Source organism: Capricornis sumatraensis, chromosome 3 (genome assembly GCF_032405125.1).
Source record: "Capricornis sumatraensis isolate serow.1 chromosome 3, serow.2, whole genome shotgun sequence".
NCBI lineage: Eukaryota > Metazoa > Chordata > Mammalia > Artiodactyla > Bovidae > Capricornis > Capricornis sumatraensis.
This window is the reverse complement of record NC_091071.1, coordinates 52,226,609-52,251,013: the sequence shown is the minus strand read 5'-3', so window position 1 is coordinate 52,251,013 and position 24,405 is coordinate 52,226,609. Positions and strand designations below refer to the sequence as shown.

The 24,405-nt window shown below is 36.3% G+C and overlaps 1 protein-coding gene across 1 annotated transcript in view; it reads left to right on the top strand.

Annotated features, from left to right (window-relative positions):
• GULP1 (GULP PTB domain containing engulfment adaptor 1) overlaps positions 1–24,405 on the top strand; it is a 330,502-nt gene that overhangs the window by 217,855 nt on the left and 88,242 nt on the right. The window contains exon 4 of the mRNA XM_068967678.1: positions 3,172–3,233. Coding sequence (XP_068823779.1) covers positions 3,172–3,233 — 62 coding nt within the window. The remainder of the gene's footprint in view (positions 1–3,171; positions 3,234–24,405) is intronic.

The following is a 24,405-nucleotide window of genomic DNA, read 5'->3' as shown; positions in this document are numbered from 1 at the left end:
GAATTGACTTAGCATGCATGCAGGCAGAAGTGCTCATTGTTCTGAAAAAATCTGAATATACTAGAATTGCATCATTTTGAACTATTTTGAAGATCTCTGTAAAAATTATCTAACCTCATAATCATAGATTACATTTTAATTGGTGTTTTCTTTCCTTATGTTAGCTCACTTTTTGAATTTTTAAAATCCTATATTCTATTTATATCAAAAATAATTTAATTTAAAAAACAAAACATAGCAGATGAATAAATGTGGTTAAATAATTCAGCTAGTTATACGTTGTGTTCTTTAACATATGAGTTGATATACTGATGAGTAGGTATAATTGCAGTACAAAGCACTTGAAATTTCAATAATATTTAAATATAATTCAGTAATTTTCTTTTCATGAAAGATTGTGTTCAGATCTATCCATTCATCCATCAGTACTTAGTTTTAAATTTAATATATTCAAAATAGGTGCTTTCACTATGTTAAACTCTTATGATATGAGAACAATGATGTTTCTTGCATCTTTCTAGATGAGCTCTAAATCTAAATACATTTTGAACACCAGATTCATTGGTCCAGTAGTCAAAGTGGTTTGACACCTGTCAAATATTTTGAAATGCTGACATTTACTTTTATGTGAATGCTCACCATTAAGTTAGAGATTATATTTTAAAATTTCAAGAAAAGGAAAATATTCTAGAGTATCTATGTTCCTGTTTCTTCAGCAGTTTCCTGTGTCTAATATCTTCTGTGGGTCCATAAAATGACCAGAGCCCATCATCTATACCCTCTCTTCAAGGTCAGCCACATCTATATAAGTTAGTGTATAGGTTTGTTCTGTTTTTCTTTTTTTTAATTTCTTTTGCCAAAGTATAAATTAGAATGATATTAACGACTCATTCTGGAAATCCTTCAGGTTTAATAAGTGCAGTACCTATACGAGAGGTATGAAATGAACACCCATTAAATTGTCTGCACTTGGTGTGTGGGTGTAGATCTTTTGTCATTGTAGCAACTGCAGCTTATCCACTGGTAATTTAATACTGTGATTATTTCAGTCTGTCACCAGTAACAATTGGATATACCCACCCTCTTTTTAGGTTACTGCAATAGGAGACTATAACAAAAGCAGTATCATCACTTTTCAAATAATAGTGTCTTATAGGAAAAAGCAATTATCTCTCTGCCTCAGGATTGGAATGAACCATCATATTCAAAGTTTAGTTAGACTTTACATCCTCCTGAGCTATGTTTAGTGTCTTGGAAAAAGAGACATGAAAGTAATTGTTTAAGGGTAAAAAAAGAAATTAGATATATTTTTAGGTTTCCTGAAGGCAAGTCTTTGGTATTTTATTACTTTGATGTACACTATTGTGATTATTTATTTTAATATGCAAGTGCAAGACTATTTGCCACATCTAAGTATAAATTATTCTTGAATTAGTCATATCACTATTCAGTACCAATCATAAAATCTATTGCTAAAATGAAAATCCATACAAGAAATAGAAGTTTTATACATCAGTGTCCGTATATTAATACTGCTTTTTGAACCATAGGATGTATTGCTTCTCAGGATATTTCACCCAAGTGCAGTTGTCACGTATCCACTTCAGCAGTCAGAAAGAGCCCTCAGTTGTACCATGAGCACAGATATAGATCCCTCATTTTTGTCTTCAAATATTTTTTGAGTATTGCATTGTAACCCATAACATGTTTGATATATAATGCAGTATCCTTTAAAGGGTTTAAAATAATTAAAATTCCAGAAATGTATGCCATTTTCTCTGTCTTCACATTCCTCCAGTTTGATAACATATTAATGGTATTGAACTTACTTCAGTTACCATCCTTTTTAAATGTTTTTAATTGAATGTCAAAAATGCTTTGTTAGTAACCTGATTTTTATTTTAGTGTGTACTTATATAATATTTTTCATGGTAAAAATATGTCTTTAAATTTATTCAGTTTATAGTACTGATTCAAAATTTTTGAATTCCCATGAGGAGTAAAATACTCACAAAAATCTACTTAAGAAGACATAATATATTTGAAGTTTGAGAAGTTTTATTACAGACAATTGCAGTTTGTAAAAAAAAAAAAAAAACAAATTTGACTTGTGTAAACATTAACATGTTTTGCTTTTTTCTTGCTTATATGTTCCACAAAATGTTTTGGAAGATATGTGGAATATATAAATCAAATTCAAAAATTGAATGAAAAAATTATTCTTTCTTAATGTTAATAATGTATAATACAAATTACTTTAAATATCTTCTATTCTTTTAGTTACTTTTATTTCTATTATTCTACTATGCTCAATCGCCCAGTTGTGTTCAACTCTTTGTAACCCATTGACAATACCCTGCCAGTCTCCTCTGTCCATGGAATTTTTCAAACAAGAATACTAGAGTGGTTGCCAGTTCCTCCTTCAGGGGGATCTTCCCCCTCCAGCAATCACATCCATGTCTCTTGAATTGGCAAGGTGGATTCTTTACTGCTGTGCCACCTGGGAAGCTTCTTTACTCTACTATATTAATTTGAGTTGTGTAATAATTTCAAATTACTGCATTTAAGATTATTTATATCTGAAACACCTGATAGTTGACATTCAATCAATGTTTCTCTAAATCGAGACTAAAAAAACTATCCTAATATTAATTTTTAAGTGAACTTAGCAGATTGATTTATTTGTTTTGTATAACTGTTTAGTTGTTAATTTAATGTTAAAATGTCCCCTTACAAATTGTCAATTTTTGATACTAAAGAATAATAGTCATGAGTAAAGAACAGATTACTATTTATTGAAAAAGTAATTAGCAAAAATAACCTATAATTCATGAGACTATCAAGTGAAAGAAGAAAAACATAGTTATTCACATGATTGATATAATTACTCATAGCCCAACTGGTTTCTAAAAATATATTCTTAAAAAAATTCAGAATTGTTTTATTATTTGAAAACTTATAAAAGGAAAAGATTTTTAACTTAAGGAGAGAATCTTATAATTACTTTGTGGTTATATTGTTCTTATATCTGACTAGCTATTCTTTCTCACTTTAGCAAAACTGTCTTAGGAGTGCTCCCACCCATATCAGACTCTTTATAAATGCTAATGCATGAATATGACACCCTTAGAACCTATGCTTTAATTTAACATGGTGTATTCTTCATTGCAGACAAAACATGGATGCATACTCCTGAAGCTTTATCAAAACATTACATTCCCTATAATGCAAAGGTAAAATAGTTCATATGGTATTATTGAATCTTATGTTGCTATAGTATTATTGTTAGTTTATGATTGATCTTAGAAAGATTGTTTATGCTTTGATATTTCTTAGTAGATAATCCCTGAAAAATCTTTGCATAAATAAATTTTGTAGCATATAATAAGGGAAGTTGTTTTACTTCCTAAATAAGTAGTCTTTTTATAATTTCTGTTTAAGTCACAAGTGTATTTTCTTCAAATGACTTTGGCTTTTGTTAAAATTATTTGCAGTAGCATGGCCTATAAGAAACAAAACAACAAATAAATTAGTTTCCTTTAAAAATACTTAATGTTTCATTACACAGACAAATATAAAACTAGTCTGGAAATGAGCTTCAATTTTAATGAATGCAATTATAACACAAAAAAAGGGAGACAAACAAAGCTTAAACTATTGAGAAAACATAGGGAAAGTACATATTTTGTATGAATCTTTTGTTCAAGTCCTGCATTTTAATAGAGAAATAGAAACAATCCATACTCCATGTCTTCAAAGATTTGATTCACTGCTGTTGTTGGAAGACTGTCCAAATGAATGAATGGCATTTACAGAAGGGTCTTTAAAGAAAGATGTTATTTTATAATTAATGAACACAAAACATAGAGTATATTTCAGAGAAGTCTGTTTAAATTTGGAAGAGACAGAAGTGAATTTTAAAGAGTTGTATTTGGGAATAAGAGAGTGGGCCAGACTTAAGCAACTTCAGAAATGGCAGGGGAGGAAATAGAAAATGGCAAAATTATTTTTATAAACAGTGAACAGTGGATTAGTGGTATATAAAGAGATTAGTTATGAAGAACTATTTCAGGAAAAATTTTCTAAAAAATTACTGAATGGAGAGCTCTATGGGAAACCTCTAGAGCACTGGTCTGAGTCTGAATCAGCAGGAAGCAACATTTAAAAGGCCATCTAGAAGAAATTCTTCTGGAGGGTTGCTCAGCAGTGAGCTTTCTAGCGTGTAGCAACTTTATGTTTTCTGCCTGACTGTGCAGCAAAGAAAATGCTCAAAAAATGCTTTCTCTGTAAAATTAACATACTGGAAATCACTATGATGCTTATGAATTCCCCTGTAAAGTTAACATGAGGATTGATTGCCATGAATTAGCATGAAAAGTTTACATAAGAGCTTAAGAGAAAAAAAAAAAAGTTAATATTACCCATCTCTTCCACACATATTCCTCATGTTAGCTATTGCTACACTGCATGAAATCCTCATAGAAAAAAATTTAATGTAGAAAACCACTGTAACTTTAAAGCCCATGCTCAATTCTTTTTCTGTTATCAATCATAATAAAATTAAATCTTTCATGTGAAACTACCAGACATTATTCACTTTTATAAATGATTGAAGTACCTCATTTTAAAAACTAGTTTATAAAGGATTGAAAAATTTTACTGTAATTAGAGCTATCATTAACTCTTTGCATAATGTGACAATGGCAATCTGCCTGTCTACATGGCTAAGTTGCCTGTGCTGATTCATGGGCCCATAACAATGGTAAGACATCCCGCAAGAAGCAGAGGGCCCAGCAACCGTCCACACTGGGGTCAGTCAAATGTGGAAGAGGAGGTTGGTTCCATTTCTTCTCATGTGGTCTGCTGAGTGAGATCATGTGGACTGAGTAGCGTTAAAAATATTTGAAGAACATTATTTTTTTCTGAATTTTCCTCTCTGTGGCACTTTAAAGATTGATTGTTTAGTAGTTGTATTTGAAAATGTTCTCTGTCTCTTCCTAGAGTAGATGTCACTTGCAAAGCAAATCTATGTCCATAGGAAATACCTTGGGGCAACAGAAGTAAAAAACATAATCTATAACCAGATTGCCTTGGTTTAATCTTGACTCCAAAACTAACTAGCTGTGTGTTGCTGCTAAGTCGCTTCAGTCGTGTCTGACTCTGTGTGACCCCATAGACGGCAGCCCACCAGGCTCCCCCATCCTTGGGATTCTCCAGGCAAGAACACTGGAGTGGGTTGCCATTTCCTTCTCCAATGAATGAAAGTGAAATATCAAAGTAAAGTCACTCTAGTTTGGGGCAAATTATCTAACCTTACTATGTCTGTGGTTACTAATCTGTAAATAAGGATAAGAGTAATTTCTCAATTAGAATTTTTATAGATATAAAGGTGTTACATGAAGTCTTAAAACAGTATCTGGAAAAAAATTACTACTCGTAAATGTTCAGTTCAGTTCAGTCGCTCAGTTGTATCCGACTCTTTGCGACCCCATGAATTGCAGCACGCCAGGCCTGCCTGTCCATCACCAACTCCTGGAGTTCACTCAAACTTACGTCCATCGAGTCAGTGATGCCATCCAGCCATTTCATCTTCTGTCATCCCTTTCTCCTCCTGCCCCCAATCCCTCCCAGCATCAGACTCTTTTCCAATGAGTCAACTCTTCGCATGAGGTGGCCAAAGTACTGGAGTTTCAGCTTTAGCAGCATTCCTTCCAAAGAACACCCAGGACCGATCTCCTTTAGAGTGGACTGGTTGAATCTCCTTGCAGTCCAAGGGACTCTCAAGAGTCTTCTCCAACACCACAGTTCAAAAGCATCAATTCTTCGGTGATCAGCTTTCTTCACAGTCCAACTCTCACATCCATACACAACCACAGGAAAAACCATAGCCTTGACTAGATGGACCTTTGTTGGCAAAGTAATGTCTCTGCTTTTGAATATGCTATCCAGGTTGGTCATAACTTTCCTTCTAAGGCGTAAGCGTCTTTTAATTTCATGGCTGCAATCACCATCTGCAGTGATTTTGGAGCCGAAAAAAATAAAGTCTGACACTGTTTCCACTGTTTCCCCATCTGCTGATGCTGCTGCTGCTAAGTCGCATCAGTCGTGTCCGACTCTGTGTGACCCCATAGATGGCAGCCCACCAGGCTCCACCATCCCTGGGATTCTCCAGGCAAGAACACTGGAGTGGGTTGCCATTGCCTTCTCCAGTTTCCCCATCTATTTCCCCTTAAGTGAGGGGATCAGATGCCATGATCTTAGTTTTCTGAATGTTGAGCTTTAAGCCAACTTTTTTACTCTCCTCTTTCACTTTCATCAAGAGGCCTTTCTGCCATAAGGGTGGTGTCATCTGCATATCTGAGGTTATTGATATTTCTCCCAGCAATCTTGATTCCAGCTTGTGCTGCTTCTAGCCCAGCATTTCTCATGATGTACTCTGCATATAAGTTAAATAAGCAGGGTGACAGTATACAGCCTTGACGTACTCCTTTTCCTATTTGGAACCAGTCTGTTATTCCATGTCCAGTTCTAACTGTTGCTTCCTGACCTGCATATAGGTTTTTCAAGAGGCAGGTCATGTTGTCTTGTATTCCCAGCTCTTTCAGAATTTTCCACAGTTTATTGTGATCCACACAGTCAAAGGCTTTGGCATAGTCAATAAAGCAGAAGTAGATAGTTTTCTGGAACTCTCTTGCTTTTTCGATGATCCAGCGGATGTTGACAATTTGATCTCTGGTTCCTCTGCCTTTTCTAAACCAGCTTGAACACCTGCCTATAAGTAGTACTAAAGACTTTACCAGCTTTAAGTATAAATTTTGAAATAAGAATGAGGAGGGGGAGTTTCTTAACAGAACAATTAATGTTAATAGAAGAGATGATCCACATATAAGTTTAACCTCATGTCCTCATTGAATATGGTGTCTTAACGTGATTTCTGAAATATGCATAATAACATGGTAAGAGTAATAGAAACATATGGTAAAGTGTAAATATAGATTTATTTGTGCATATGTACTTATTCATTTGAATTGAGCTCCTAATTTATGGCAGGTTCTGACTGAGACAATAGGAACTGATTAGTGAACCAAATAGATAAGATCCTGGCTTCCTGGGACTCACATATAATAAGCAAAATAATACGACTTTTTTAAGAGACAGCTAGTAAGGAAACTGTGTGTGTATTTTATTGATACAGTGTTAGTGTTATTTATTTAGCATACTACATATTATGTAGGAAATACTTATTCATATAAATAATGTAGTATTAACACAGTATTTTATTTATTAATACAGTATGCCAGCCTGTAGTTATTACTATGTAGAAAAGTAAAGCAAAATGTTGAGGGTTGGGAGAAGTGGGAAAGAGGGTGCTGTGTTACATGAAGTAGTCAGGGAAGGTCTCTGAAGAGGGCAGAGGGCTAAGGGAAGTGAGGGAGTGAAGCCTGTGGCTGCATTTGCAGGTCAGCTGTCACAGGCTAGGTAGGACCATGTTTGCCTAGCCAAGGACCAGCCAGGCCCCGGATGGTGGAACTCAGTTGATTATAGGGAAGTAACAGTAAACACATGTGGAGTAGAGCAGGAAGATCAGAGTATGTCCCATAGTTCTTGAGGGCTCAGACCATGCTACCCCCAAATATGCCACTTGATTCGTTTAAAAACAAGTTACTTAAAAAGTCACAACACAGGAGGGACACTCTAATCCTTCTTTCTGTCTCCCTGAAAGCACTGAATAAATCTCTGGTGTTAAAGGTAGGTCCCGCCTGCCTGCATTTGAAGGTGGAAGGGCACCCATATTACCAGAGATAGGGGACTTAAAGGAGGAGCCTATATACACCAACCTCGTTACTGCTTTAACAGCACAAGCCCAAATTCTGTTTAGATTCTTCACTAACCGGACACTCTAAACCCAGGTTTCTTTGTCCTGTTAGTAGCTCACAAGTTTATGTTTCTTTTCTAAAAAATATGAAAGGATAAAAGCTGCCTGCTGTGGACACTTGTTAAGTCCGGTTCTATTTTTATGAGACCTCATTGTACATGACTTAAAATATGTTTCTTTTCTTCTATTAATCTATCTTGTATCAATTCTATTATTAGTCCAGCCACAAGAATTCAAGAAGGGTAGAGGGGGGACGTTTCCACCTCTCCAGCGTCGATCACTGTAAAATTTGAGAAACACTCAATTTAGCGAGTTTTGAGAGAAAGAGTGACAAGAAGTGAAAGAAGCTTTTAACAGAAATTAGCTGTAAGAGGCAAAGGTGAACACGCATCCGGAGTCCAGTGGAGAGGCCCACACAAGGAGAGTGACTGTGGCTTGATGCTGGGCAGGAGCTGAAGGAGAAGAGCAGTAGGCATCTGAGTATAAGACAAAGCTGATAGGCTCTATAGGTGGATAGTGGATTAGCTTTCTATTTTTGATATTATTAGAACATTTAAGTGTAAATTTAAAGGTAATTTTTGACCACCGTTAAGGAAGACTATGGGACTTCCCTGGTGGCTAAGACAGTAAGGAATCCACCTGCAATGCAGGAGACCCAGGTTTGATCCCTGGGTCAGGAAGATCTCCTAGAGAAGAGAATGCCTACCCATTCCACTTATTCTTGTCTGGAGAATTCCATGGACAGAGGAATCCGGTGGACTTCAGTCCATGACTGCAGTCCATGGGGTCACAAAGGAAGACTGTAGTGTTTTCCATTCCTCCCATCTTTTGGTGAGACTGCTAAACTGTCCTTTCTATAAAAATATGAAATATTGGGAAATGTTTAATGAACTTATTATTCTGTTGGTGTGAGATAGTCATTTCTCACATGAAGAATTGTGATATCGTTCATGAAAAACATTTATTTTTAAATGCTTTATTCTAAAATATATAACTGTCTCCAAAAAGGATGATGTATTTATCTTTTTATGAAATATCTAGCTCTGTCAGAGAATATAAGAAAGCAGTTCTTGAGAGATTATACTACTTTGCACCATGTGGCAGTAAAGAGTCAGCATTCCTTGATTATCTGCTTACTGTGTTCCAAGTTCTGAAAGTGAGCAAATCCAAAACAAACAGAAACATGTATCTTGACCTTAAAGCCTTATGACTTACTTGGAGAGAGAGAACAGGCACATGAAACAAAAGGTTTGGAAGAAAACTAAATAAATGATGACCAACACGTAAAACACGAAGGTCAAACAGAGGTTTTAAAAAGAAAGACTGACACATTTCATTGATTTCTAGAGGTATCATAATTTCATATATGAAGCACACATTATTTGCCTCTTGGCATGTTTGACAAGAGAGAAGACTCAGCTGAACTGTGACCCTCTAGATCTTCCTCAGTTAGTGAGTTGTGTAGTTTCTAACCAGGGTTTTTCAATCTTCACAGCCTGGTCCTCAGCATTTATAGCCTGTAAGCTCTTGCTTGGCTTAAAAACAAAAAACAACAACAACAAAACCAGAGGGAAAACCACAAAGAACAAAAAACCAATGAAATCACAGATACGACAGTGTTTACAACTTGGGTATACTAACGCTGAGTTAGTTGAAAGCCACATCTTAAGCCACTTAAGTTTGAAACTCCAGCTAAATGTATGCAATAGTCATTGATACGGGGAAATTAAAATCTAGATTTGTGGTATTGGTATGCTCAGATGCAGCCCAATAACTCCATTAATGCTATCAATTTAATAGACACATAGTAGCTGCAGTGACTGGAACAGCCACTTCTCAAACTTTTTTGTTGCTCAGTAGCTAAGCCATGTCTGAAGCTTTGTGACCCCGTGTACTGCAGCATGCCAGGCTTCCCTATCCTTCACCATTTCCAGAGTTTGCTCAAACTCATGTCCATTGGGTCAGTGATGCCATCCAACCATCTCATCCTCTGTTGCCCCCTCGTCCTTCTGCCTTCCATTTTTCCCAGCATCAGGGTCTTTTCCAATGAGTCAACTCTGCATCAGGTGGCAAAGTACTGAAGCTTCAGCTTCAGCATCACTCCTTCCAATAAATACTCAAGGTGATTGACTTTAGGATTGACTGCTTTGATCACCTTGCTGTCCAAGGGACTCTCAAGAGTTTTCTCCAACACCACAATTCAAAAGCCATCAATTCTTTGGTTCTCAGCCTTTTTTATGGTCCAGCTCTCACATCCATATGTGACAATTGGAGAAACCATAGCATTGACTGTTTGGACATTTCTGGAAAATGATCTCTCTGCTTTTTAATATACTGTCTAATTTTGTCATAGCTTTTCCTTCAAAGAGCAAGAATCTATTAATTTCATGACTGCAGTTACCATTTGCAGTGATTTTGGACCCAAGAAAATAAAGTTTGTCACTATTTCCATTTTTCCCATCTACAATGCTAAGATATGTTCAAACTACCTCACAATTGCACTCATCTCACACGCTGGCAAAGCCATGGTCAAAAGTCTCCAAGCCAGGCTTCAACAGTGCATGACTGTGAACTTCCAAATGTTCAAGCTGGATTTAGAAAAGGCAGAGGAACCAAATATCAAAGTGCCAACATCCACTGGATCATCAGAAAAGAGAATTCCAGAAAGACATCTATTTCTGCTTTTATTGACTATGCCAAACCCTTCAACTGTGTGGATCACAACAAACTGTGAAAAATTCTTGAAGAGATGGGAATAGCAGACCACCTGACCTGCTTGCTGAGAAATCTGTATGGAGGTCAAGAAGCAACAGTTAGAACTGGACATGGAACAACAGACTGGTTCCAAATAGGAAAAGGAGTATGTCAAGGCTGTATATTGTCACCCTGCTTATTTAACTTATATGCAGAGTACATCATGATAAATGCTGGACTGGATGAAGCACAAGCTGGAATCAAGATTCCTGGGAAAATATCAATAACCTCAGATATGCAGATGACACCACCCTTATGGCAGAAGTGAAGAAGAACTAAAGAGCCTCTTGATGAAAGTGAAAGTGGAGAGTGAAAAAGTTGGCTTAAAACTCAACATTCAGAAAATGAAAATCATGGCATTTTGTCCCATCACTTCATGGCAAATACATGGGAAAACAATGGAAACAGTGACAGACTTTATTATTTGGAGCTCCAAAATCCCTGCAGATGGTGACTGCAGCCATGAAATTAAAAGATGCTTGCTCCTTGGAAGAAAAGTTATGACCAACCTAGACAGCATATTAAAAAGCAGAGATGTTACTTTGCCAGCAAACAACTGTCTACTCAAAGCTATAGTTGTTCCAGTAGTTGTATGTGGATGGGAGAGTTGGACTATAAAGAAAGCTGAGGACCGAAGAATTGATGCTCTTGATCTGTGGTATTGGAGAAGACTCTTGAGAGTACTTGGACAGCAAGGAGATTCAACCAGTCCATCCTACAGGAAATGAGTCCTGAATATTCATTGGAAGGACTGATGTTTAAGCTGAAACTCCAATACTTTGGCCAACTGATGAGAAGAAGTGACTTATTTGCAAAGACCCTGATGCTAGGAATGATTGAAGGCGGGAAGAGAAGTGGATGACAGAGGATGAGATGGTTGGATGGCATCACCAACTTGATGGACATGAATTTGAGTAAGCTCCAGGAGTTGGTGATGGACAGGGAAGCTTGGCGTACTGCAGTCCATGTGGTTTCAGAGTCAGACACAGTTGAGAGACCGAACTGAACTGACCTGATTTGCCATGAGTGATTGGGACTGGATGCTATGATCTTAGGTTTTTGAATGTTGAGTTTTAAGCCAGCTTTTTCACTCTTCTCTTTTTACCTTCATCAAAAGTCTCTTTAGTTCCTCTTTACTTTCTACCATTAGGGTGGTATCATCTGCATATCTGAAGTTGTTGATATGTCTCTGTGCAATCTTGATTCCAGCTTGTGCTTTATCCAGGCCGGCATTTCACATGATGTACTGTGCATATAAGTTAAATAAGCAGAGTGACAATATACAAGCCTTGATATACTCCTTTCCCAATTTGGAACCTGTCCAATATTCCATGTTTGGTTCTAACTGTTGCTTTTTGACCCGCATGCAAGTTTTTCATGAGACAGGTTAGATGGTCTAGTATTCCTGTCTCTATAATTTTCCACAGTTTATTGTGATCCACACAGTCAAAGGCTTTAGTGGATTCAATGAAGTAGAAGCAGATGTTTTTCTGGAACTCTCTTGCTTTTTCTGTGATTCAGTGGATATTGGCAACTTGATCTCTGGTTCCTCTGCCTTTTCTAAACCCAAGTTGTACATCTGGAAGTTCTTAGTTCATGTACTGCTGAAGCCTAGCTTGAAAGATTTTCAACATTACCTTGTTAGCATGTGAAATGAGTACAGTCATGTAGTAGTTTGAGCATTCTTTGGGATTAGAATGAAAACTGACCTTTTCCAGTCCTATGGTCTTTGCTGTTTTCAAATTTGCTGGCATATTGAGTGCAGCACTTTCACAACATCATCTCTTAAGATTTGAAATAGCTCAGGTGGAATTCCATCACTTCCACTAGCTTTGTTTGTAGTAATGCTTCCTAAGGCCCACTTGACTTCACACTCCAGTCAAACTATCTGGATTCAAATTTCAGCCCCCCCCCCAGCTCTTATCTGAATTATGTAACTTTTCTGTCCCTCAGTATTCACATGGACGGGGAAGCCTGGTGGGCTGCAGTCCATGGGGTCGCTAAGAGTCGGACACAACTGAGCGACTTCACTTTCACTTTTCACTTTTATGCATTGGAGAAGGAAATGGCACCCCATTCCAGTGTTCTTGCCTGGAGAATCCCAGGGATGAAGGAACCTGGTGGGCTGCTGTCTATGGGGTCGCACAAAGTCAGACATAACTGACGCGACTTAGCAGCAACAGCATTCTCATTTATAAAATGAAGTTAATAATTGTGCCTACCTCATTGAGTTATGAGGTTTAAGTGAGTTAACATATTTTAAAAACCCGTTTGGTCTGTGTCTTAGGTATCAAGAGTTTATTAATATCTTTATTATAAAAACAGTGTTCTGTCAACTCTAGAATTGGAATGGCTGTTATTATCTCTTGAGAATAAATTAGCCTTTGCACTATTATCTGAAAAACAGCCAAATTCTTAGAATACATGTCTAAGCATGTATTCTGAGAGATGAGAATACATCTCCAAGTCCTTAGTTAGAATACATCATCTAATACAGATATCATCTCCTTTTTTACAAAAAAATTGCATCAGAAACAGTGAGAACAGCCAGGGTATGTATAGTGGCTAACCTGAAAATTTCAACTCGGAAAGGAATGGCTATTCCTGCAAGCATGGCAGGACATTCAGTGGTGCTGACATTGTAGGTTAATATACAAGAGATGGCTTTGATTGTTATAGAAAATTACCATTGTAATCACACTTTCCTATTTTTTCTGAGTTTTCAACAACTGCATTCTGAAATAGGATGTTAATGTGAGGATCATCTGGGTTTTAAATCAAGTACAGAAATATAAGGAAGTCCACATCAAGTAAGATATTAATGAAGAGAGAATATTAAAACCTTATGTGGTCTAATGAACCATGGTAAAGGAAGGTTTTTCATATAAACTTAATCATTTTACTAATGATTCTCAAATTATTTTTAGTGAATATATGGTAAGTAACCCTTCAATGAAATGTTAATATTGGTTTTTGACTTAGAAGAATATTTGAATCTTAAAAATAAATGGTATTTATAGCAAAGTCAGAAAATAAATAAATAAATAAATAAAAGGCACTCCCTGGTGGTCTGTGGTAAAGAATCCACCCAGCAATGCAGGGGACATGGATTTGATCCCTGGTCTGGGAAGATTCCAAATGCCATGGGCCCACTAAGCCCATGTGCCATAACTGCCAGAGCCGCTGAGCCACGACGACTGAGCCTGCACGCCTAGAGGCCATGCTGTGCAGCCAGAGAGGCTGCTGCAGTGGGAAGCCTACACACCACAACTGGAGTAGCCCCTGCTCACTGCAAGAAAGCCCTCACCCAGCAACAAAGACCCAGCATAGCCAAACATAGAAATAAATACATATCTTAAAAGGAAGTCAGGAAATAAAAATATTCACATTGAACCCTGTGGAATCATTAAAAGCTGGGCAAAAGATACATCTTTGTAATCAATGAGATGAATTGCTAAACCATTCAAAATAGCTTAAAATCCCAAATTCAGGAGATTCTTTACAGCAGCTTTGTAGTAGGTGGAATCATTCGCATTCTCCAGTTTTGCTGGTTGTAGATACCAGGGAGGATGAAAAAACATGAAGAACTCAATTGCATTCTATGTAATCCATATTATTTGTTCAAAAGTTTTTAGTTAGTCTCAAAACCACTTTAAAAATCAATTCTAAGTAATACCTTTAAGTAAATCGTCCTAGATTTTAGAATAAGTTCTCAATAATGCTAATACGCACAACTTATATTCATTCCAAACTTCTTAAAATCTGTTGAATGAGCATATAAATTAACTGTCCTTTCATTAAAAATGGCGTATACCATTATATTTATTGGTAATAATCCTGCATCTGTAACCATTTGGAAATGTCCTTTTGTGTGCCACATCTACACTGACAGACACTTAAAAGAAACTTAGAAAGCTGTGTTATTTTTCCATTGCCTTCTTTAGAGTGAGAAGATATAAGCATTTTTCATGTTAAACAATGTAAAGACAAATAAGAAATAGTAAAAGCAGGAAGTTTGTTGAATTAGAACTTTATGGTTGGTATTTGCTTATAAAATATAGGAATAAATGGGGAAAAAAGATGATAGTAAACACTAAACCTTACCTAACTTCTCAATTCTTGAGATGAATTTATAAAATGATTTTTGAAAATCATAGGCCTATTTTAAACCCCCACCCCACGTTTTCCCAGGTAATTGAAATATTTCTTTCTAATTTTATTTATTTATTTATTATTGTCATATTTTATTGAGACATAATTGACATAGAGCATTATTTTAGTTTCAAGTGTACAACATAAAGATTCGATATTTGTATATATTGTGAAATGATCATCACAGTAACTAAACTGAACTGAAACATTCGCTCGGTCGTGTCTGACTCTTTGCGACCCATGGGCTGTAGCCCACCAGGCTCCTCTGTCCATGGAATTCCTCAAGAAAGAATACTGGCGTATTCCCTAGGAGATCTTCCCGAACTGGGCATTTAATAGTTATTAAACATAATGTTGAAGATTGTCATCATTGTGAACTATTACTCTATATGAGAAAGCTCAAGTGTGGCTGTTAGATATTACTGAATAGAAACTAAAAAATCCCACATTAGTTATCCCTTATGTTTCACTATGGACTACAGTCTCTTACCAAAAAAAAAGATATTATATGTGTTACAGGTGCAAAGACTTTTAGTGTTGAAAAGGACTTAAGGAATCATTTATCCCAGCATCATTTTCTTGATAAAGTAAATTGAAGCCCAGCAAGGTTAAGTGATTTGCTAAAAGTGTCCATAACAAGATAGTAAAATTAAGACTAGAAATCAAGTCTCCTATTCAACATTTGTTTTTCTTTCCATTTTAATATACAATTCCCAATTTTAAAGAGATAACCTACTTACCAGGTAGATGAATGAAACCAGAGATAAATTGTATATGTATAGATGTCTACCTTTTGTATAAATTAAAATGAAATCTCTTCCTGTTTATGGAGAAAGCAGGGACAACCCACTCCAATACTCTTGCCTGGAAAATCCCATGGACAGAGCCTGGTGGGCTGCAGTCCATGGGGTCGCTAAGAGTCAGACACAGCTGAGCGACTTCACTTTCACTTTTCACTTTCATGCATTGGAGAAGGAAATGGCAACCCACTCCAATGTTCTTGCCTGGAGAATCTCAGGGACGGGGGAGCCTGATGGGCTGCCGTCTATGGGGTCACACAGAGTCAGACACGACTGAAGTGACTTAGCAGCAGCAGCTGCTTCCTCTATAGGATGTGACTGATCCCTTGGACCTCATTTAAAACCAGCCAGAAAAAAAAAAAAAAAAAAAAAGGAGCCAAGAGTTTGGCAAAGATGTGAGCCAAGTAGATCAAAGTCTCTGTATTGCCTCCCTAACAGGGAGGCCACAAAGTCTAACCCTTTGTATTTTATTTCTCTTATTGTGCTTTGCTTAATGGTATTTCTATTAATATAATCCTTGGATAAAGTTGCTTCTGGTGTTATCTATCCTTAAATGTTTCTTCATCTTGAAAGCACCTAGTTATAAATGGGGATTTTCTGAATACAGGATACATTTATTATTTATATCATATTTCCACATGGTTATGTTTGGCAATATGTGGAATAATAAGAAAGCTTGTTTATAGCCCAAGAATGTAAAAAAACGTAAAGTCTAATTTGGTCTCAAATGAGTCAAGCAGTAGCATTCTGAAGCCTGAAATAGGAAATTTAGGGATTTATGTAAAAAGGATAGGTAGGAGATACTACAGTTTGGTGGGAAAGTGAAAAATGGTAAAAAAAAAATAAAATGTTTTCATCAAGATCACTTCGGTAGTGGTTTTGATAAGTAACTAAAATAAGTGTATGCAAAATATAAGAAAATTAGCAAAGAGCTAAGCAATTTTTGAGCAAAGGACCCAAGAGAAATAAGAAATAGTAAGGAAATAGAAGGGATTGTTACAGCAGTAGACTCCAGAGTTTTGGAAATTAGATTTCAACATGGAATTGTCATTATCAATAATGTGGGTGCATTTCAAAGACTGATTAGAAGGCTTCTAGGTACAAGAAAGTTGCCTCCAGAGTTTTCTCTTTGTCATTTGACATGAGTGGTGTGAGATAAGGAAAGTAGTCAAATCATTTCAGAGATGAAATCTCTTCTGATTACAAACCAAGATATCAGCTCATTGTGTTCTTACATTTTAAGAGACATTTGGATGAAGTAATCTTTCATCCCTTAAGAAACATGTACATAAATACATGTATTTAAATCAAACTAAAGTCATTTTTGTCTTTCTTCTAATTTTATTAACTGTGGGAAACTTGATCTCCAAAGCAGATATGCATATTTTTACCTTTAAGAATGGTTTCCTATTGTGTGCCTATTTCTTCAGTTTCCAAGAAACTATTTACCCATCTTCTCTTTTTTTCCCTTCCTGCTGGAGCTAAACTGTTTCTTTTTCTGAACCTTTAAAAAATCATATTCAAAAAGTAAAAGTAGATTCCAATCTCAGTCTTTATATCAGATAGTATCGGAGCACCTCCTTTCTCTGTAGCTTGCATGGTTGTGATAGCAGAGCAGTAAAAGAAAGGGCTATTGGGAACTAAAATCTGAGAAAAGATATATCTCAAAGTACAGAGAACACAGAATGAAGCATATAAAAGGCAATTGTCCCCATTATAAGTCTGCACTGTATTATTTTTTAAGAATAATAAACTTGTTATTTTGTAAACATGATATGTGTTACTAAAATTTAAGCTGTGCAGAAAAGCACAGAAGTATAGACGTCAAAATGCACTGCTCAAAATCCTATCAGGCAGAAGTAACCCTGTATTAATTTTTGAGTAACTGATGTCTAGGCATCTTTTTCTGAACAAATGCAAATGCAAGAATACATAAACAGATTTTAAAAAATGATATTCAACAGTATATAAACAAGTCTATACCAATAACTTTTTAAGTATTTAATGTCTATTATCTTATTTAGTTGTCACAAATGAGATTGAGACTACAAATTGCAATCTTCAGATTTATTTTTCAGCCTGCAATTGTTATTGCAATTTACTCACTCAGTCATGTCCAACTCTTTGAGACCCCCATAGACTTAGCCCACCACGCTCTTCTGTCCTGGAATAATGCTGGAATGATTTGCAATACCACCATTAAATAATAGAATTGTAACATTAAACTACAAATCGTTAAATAATTAAGAAGATTAAGGCTGGAAATGAGTAGATATGAAGACTTCATTGTATAAGAAGGAAATTTTAACATGCAAGCTCTTTTATAATAAAAGCCATTGAAATTTATTTGAATTTAACAGAAGAGAAAAAAGTCAGTCTAAAGAGTTGCTAAATTTCCGATATGTGTATCTTTGCCAAGAGGGATATTAGTTCCTAAAAGATTGCTCTAAGGTTTTGTGTGCTTAAGTCACTCAGTTGTGTCTGATTCGGTGACCCCATGGACTGCCAGATTCCTCTGTCCATGGGGATTCTCCAGGCAAGAATACTGGAGTGGGTTGTTATGCCCTCCTCCAGGGAATCTTCCCAATCCAGGGATTGAAGCCAGGTCTCCTGCCTTGCAGGCAGATTTTTTACCATCTGAGCCATCAGGGAAGATCTAAGTTTAAAGGAGGGCAATTATGAAAGTCATTAAGTGTTTGCCATCCTTATGTTTTTCCTTAACAGCACATTTTGGTTTTTGATAATGTGTACATTGAATGAGGTGGATAGCTTCCTTCATTTCCTCTGTCTCACATGCACCACTCCCCAGTTTCTGGTGCTTATTTCAGTTTTACTTGCCAGAATTTGCAACATTCACATTTCGTTCTGAAATACAATTCCCCTGGTAGTTTAATCTTAATTACTAATTGAAATAAATTCAGACTTTGAACACTCCATTTATCATTTCTTCTCTATTCCTGCAATGTGTATTTGATTTTCCTCTTCAAGAAGTGTATTCAAGAGGCTTCATAACTTCAGTATTTCATAAGGTATTTCACTTTTGAGAATCCCTGCTTATCACCTTTAGATCTTTCTTTCAGAGCATTAGTCTCTGCTGTGCAGTCTTTCCTCATTCTCTATTGAGAAAAATATCTAAATCTACCCCACTTAGTCCCCTAGAAGGTGTCTTCTTTTTTCTGTATGGATGCTTGAGGCTTCATTTTTTACCATTAAGTTTCAATAGCATAACTTATGGGTCTGACTTAAGTCCCGGCAAACATGCCTTGGAACCAGAAAATGAAGTAATCAGCTCTACTGGGAAGGTTGCTCAGAGGACTAGTGAGAAGAAAATATGGCTTATGTTCTTCAAAATGTAGCAATAAATTCACTTATTCAAAGAGTTATATATGGTGATTAAGGGCCATTATGCTAGTAGAACAGCAGAACAAAGAGTTTGGGATCTGGGGAGGCAGTATGGTGTGATCAAAAGGGCACTGGGCTTTGGAGTCTTCCAAAAATAAGTTGCAAGCAAAATCTGTAATATAAAAGTGAGCCTAGTATTTAACCCAGTTTTTGCATCTCTAAAATGCAAATGATACCTTCCTCATAAAGCTTTGGTGTTAGATAAAAAGAATGTCATCTGTAGAGTGCCTGGCACATGGTTGGTGCTCACTTAATATTAGCGTTCCCATTTTCTTTCTTTCAGGTATACCTAGGTTTAAGAGAGATATGGCGTAACACTGTTGCTATGGAAAATAGTTCCCACAGTTTGGAGTTATTCATAGATTGGAGTTTTTAGAATACAGCACTTTTCTTTAGGAGATTAGTCCCTGATTCTTTGCATATTTGAATAACATGACTATTCCTAGATTCAATGTTATGAAATGTTAGAACCAAGTTGAATAGATTTGCACAATCCCTTTGTCTTCCTGCCTTGTCTCTCAGATAGATTTTATCTGTGATGGAATTACAAATGGTAAGCAGCAAGGCTGTGATGGATGGTTAATTACTTCCGAGGAGATACAGAGTCAGAGAAGTGTGAAACATCTCACCCCACATTCTGCAGGTTCAGATAAGCAGTGGTACCCTGATCAGCACTGAGCAGTGAAGGGATTTGATCTACATTTAGTTGATCCCGGTTATAATCCTAAATAATTAAAACTTGATCTCTATCTACCTCAGGTTTTGCATTTATTTCTAAGGATTACCACACCACTTACTTGGTTACATGTCTGGTTTTATTGCTTATTAGAATGGTATTACTCCAGGCTTGCTCACACAAACATCTGACTAGGTAAAGGGATAAAAGCAAAGATGTCTTAACAAGCAGAGAAGCTATTGTCATTTGCAAGTATTCAGTCCAAATAATATGCTACAAGAATTGCTGGAAAAAAATGAATGAGATTGAATATTGCCAGGAGAAACATGTCAATAAATTTAATTAAAAATGTGTAGAAAGAGGGAGGAAGCAAATACATAATTTTTTTTTTAAATATGGGTAGCGTTTTACAGATGATCTTATATGTTTATATCCAAATGAGGTAATAGCAGTTTAAAGAAGTGAATAAGGCGTTACAATTAGTGAATTTTCTGTCCTTTCCTGGAAAAATAAGTAAGACAGAAAAATTTTATAGCAGAGTGTGATGCAGAGCATAGACCTGTATCATTCATTGTATGAATGACACTTGTACAAATTTAGCTTAAAGTTTTTATCTTGGAGAAGGCAATGGCACCCCACTCCAGTACTCTTGCCTGGAAAATCCCATGGATGGAAGAGCCTGGTAGGCTGCTGTCCATGGTTTTATCTATTTAGTAGTAATTGGGATTCCCTCGTCGCTCAGTCAGTAAAGAATCTTCCTGCAATGCAGGAGACCTGGGTTCAATTTCTGAGTCCAGAAGATCCCTTGGAGAAGGAAATGGCAACCCACTCCAGTATCCTTGCCTGGGAAATTCTATGGACAGAGGAGCCTGGCAGACTACGGTGCATGGGATCACAAGAGTTGGGCATAAGTTAGCGGCTAAACCACCACCATAAATAATGTTCTTCCATATGTTTTCCAGTATAATAAAAATTGCAAAAATGCAAACTCACATTACATTATAGTAAGTGATCCAAATGAAAGAACATTAATTGAGTAAGTGAGTGCAATGGTGCTTTTTATGGCCACCAGCATAAAATGGAAAGCTTTGTCATTAAAAAAAATAGTTGATGGGGTTATTACAAGTTCATATGATTTGGTTTTTGGTTTCACCATTAATCACCTTGTGATAGATGATGTGTATAATTGTATCTATAGTGGGTTTGATTTTAGGGCACAAATTAGCAATCTTTTTTTAAGCCAGTTCTGAGAGCCAACTTTGTAATTTCAGAGTACCTGACCAACAAAAGACATGAGTGTTTACAGTTGTTTACAGGCTGATTCAGCCTTCTTCTTTTTTAGCATGTAGTAGGTGCCGGACTCCAGGTGTATGACACCCTACCCCATGGTCCCATGGAAGAGACTGTCTCCAAGGATTACACAAAGTTGCATGGTTATAAGGCACAAAAGACCCCTTGGGTTTCATGCATGTCCTTACTTATGTAAGGCTTTAAAGCAATGAAAATGTCACAGCAAGAGAAAGAATTCACACAAAATAATCAAGAGTCCTCGAGGCTTCCAGATATCCCTCTTTAGAATCTTTGGTTCGTCTCACAAGATTCATCTCCAGATTGTGAGCCACCAACATATGTGGAAAAAGTTTTGATTTCAGAACAATTTAGTTATCAGACTTCTACACATCCCAATGATATGCTTACAGCTGGCTCATTGTCTTACACACTATGGCACCTTGAGTTGTACTGAGGAGCATCCATGGGAAGGGTGAAGGAAGATTTCCTAATGGAGATCCAGAACCAACATAAATAATCTTAGTGATTAAGATGAAGTGCCTGTTACAATCAGAGGGAACATCATGTACAACCTCCCAGAGACATTCCAGAATATAGCTAATTTTAGAAAGTCTAAGGCTCCCATATGATTGTATTATAGAATATATCTCTCTATATATATTGCAGAATATATATAGTAGAATATATATATAATCTCTCTAAATATAGAATATATATACATATATAAACATATATGTATATATGTACATATACATATGTATATAGGTAAAGCAGATAAGGAATTATAAAGATAATCCCTCAGTTGTATTCCTTGGCGGGAGGAGTGCAGTGATAGATACAAACATGAGAGAGAGGATATGAATACAAGGTCAGAGATATCTCTTGTTGTAGACATTGAATTTTAGGCCCTATGGAATATCTAGGTTGGAGATATGCAAAAAAAGGAATTTAAAACCCAGAATATTGAGTGTAGTGTTTTGTGACCACTCAGTAAACACAAACAACTAAAAGACTAGTGCTATGATCTTGCATTTTAAAAGCTCTGATAATTTCTATTAGAAATCTATCTGTTATAAATAGGAAAGCAAACAAAAATTGCTTTTAAATCTGTTTCATACTGTGAACTTATGTTAGAACAAACTACAGTTTGCAAGTTTCAATACCATCAAAGGAGAGGATGTTTTTCTCGGTTAACAAAGGCACTTGCAGAAGATCAGGTGAAAGCTGGCTTCCTGTGGAGAAGGAATTTTGCCTTGAGAATTTCATTATGGTTTCTTCCCACCATATGGAGTCAGAGACATTCCCTTTCCGTTACATTTTCTCTTTAATCCAAGGATTTTTAACTGACTTCGGAAATAATTAACTGAAGTTAAATTCACGCATACAAACTTATGTACACAAATGTACCTCATATACAAAAGGTACCCACATATATACACACTCATATAAATAAGCCACATATAAGAACTTTGAACTTATTAAGTCTTACAGATCAAAGGACAGATGGTACCAACTTTTAAATCTGACTATCTTCATACCATTTTAAAATAAGTAATATCTTGAAACCTGATTTTTTTTATTTTCTGAATGATGAGCCAGTTTCTTTCAAAGTACTAAGTAAATAGCAAGAATCATCAATATTATATTGTATATGCACCTCATCCTCCTCATGATGAAATGTCTAAAAAGTAATCAAAAATATCAAAAATTCATTTTTGAACTACAATTTGAACTACAAAATTACCTATGCCATTTGAAATAGTGGCCTCTATACCTTTGCAAACTGGCATGTCTCTGCTGCCAAGTTCTTGTGCTTTACATTTGTTTATGCTTTTGCCTTACTGTGAGGGAGTCAGAACTAATATTATTATATTTTACAGATAGGAATGCAACCTTAGAGTGCTGAAATGACTTATGTAAGAAATAAAACCTGGTCTTCTGTGCAGATGAGTTCTTTCAGGTTCTAACCTATTTGAAAGGTAATGTTTTTCCTCTCCAAAGTGACTTTTCTAGTTTCAGAAATGAAGTAATAGGGCAAAATACTGTTTAACTAATCTTATATTTTTAAACAAATAAAGATTATATTTTCATTATCACGTATACCCTCTTTATTTTGAATTTTACATTAAAACAATCTCCTGCATAGAAATATACAAGGAAAGAGAAAGTTGCTCTTGAGAGTTGTAGGCTTTATTTCATGGGAATGCTGCTACTTGCTACTTTATTGCCCCATTTTTTAACCTACACATGCCCTTTATGCACTACCCTAATGCAAATAGTGTTTTAGTAAGTAGGGCATGCATATCCAACACCAGATTAAGAGCTGTCATAATGCTTTGTGGCACAAAGAAACATCATCATTGAATATGCAGAAGTAATCTTATCTGGGTTTATTTAGAATCAATCAGTATTTCTTAAACTGATGTGCTTATAAAAAATGAAAATTTCCTATTCACTTATCCTGATTTAGTACTTCCAGGGTGAGCCTAACAACCCACATTTTGACTGCAGTGTACTGGAGGAGCATTGGGAAAGATATTTTCTTTGTATTGGAAGATACAAGTAGTAAAAAAAAAAAAAAAGAAAGAAAGAAAGAAAAGAAATACACAGATAAAGCCTATTTTAATCAATACTGTCCACCTTGCTCCGTACCAGTCTTTAGGGAAAGCTAATAATGAGCAGCAAAATTGAATGGCTTCAGTTTCAGTTCCCTCCACTGTTGCACACCAGCTGAGGAAGTGTTAATAAGCATTCAGACCAGCCAAAGCTGACAGCTAGGAGAATTAAAAGAAAACTGCAGTACGTGAATGACCTGTTGTACTGGTGATACATGAATAAATAAAACTTTCAGGTACCAAAGTCTTGTCATAAAATAAACTGTGCTAAAATAATGAGTAAATTTCCAGTGCATTGGAGATACTTTGCTTAAGCTGTTCTTGGATGTGCTTGGGTAGTATAGTCATCCCTCTCAAGATTTTCTGAATAGCCATCTGTGATTAACAAGACTTGGTGAACTCCAATTTATACAGTCATTTGTTTTAGTAATCCCCCGCCTGCCTCCTTTTTCTCTTCCACCCTCCCTCAATGATGACCCTTGTTTTTCCCAACTTTCTTTTCCCTGAATTCTCATCCTCTCACCTGCAAGTCAGAGAAGGCAATGGCACCCCACTCAAGTACTCTTGCCTGGCAAATCCCATGGACAGAGAAGCCTGGGAGGCTGCAGTCCATGGGGTCGCTAAGAGTCGGACAGACTGAGCGACTTCACTTTCACTTTTCACTTTCATGCATTGGAGAAGGAAATGGCAACCCACTCCAGTGTTCTTGCCTGGAGAATCTCAGGGATGGGGGCACCTGGTGGGCTGCCGTCTCTGGGGTCACACAGAGTCAGACACGACTGAAGCGACTTAGCAGCAGCAGCAGCACCTGCAAGTTTCAATTAAATTGGGAAAGGGTTA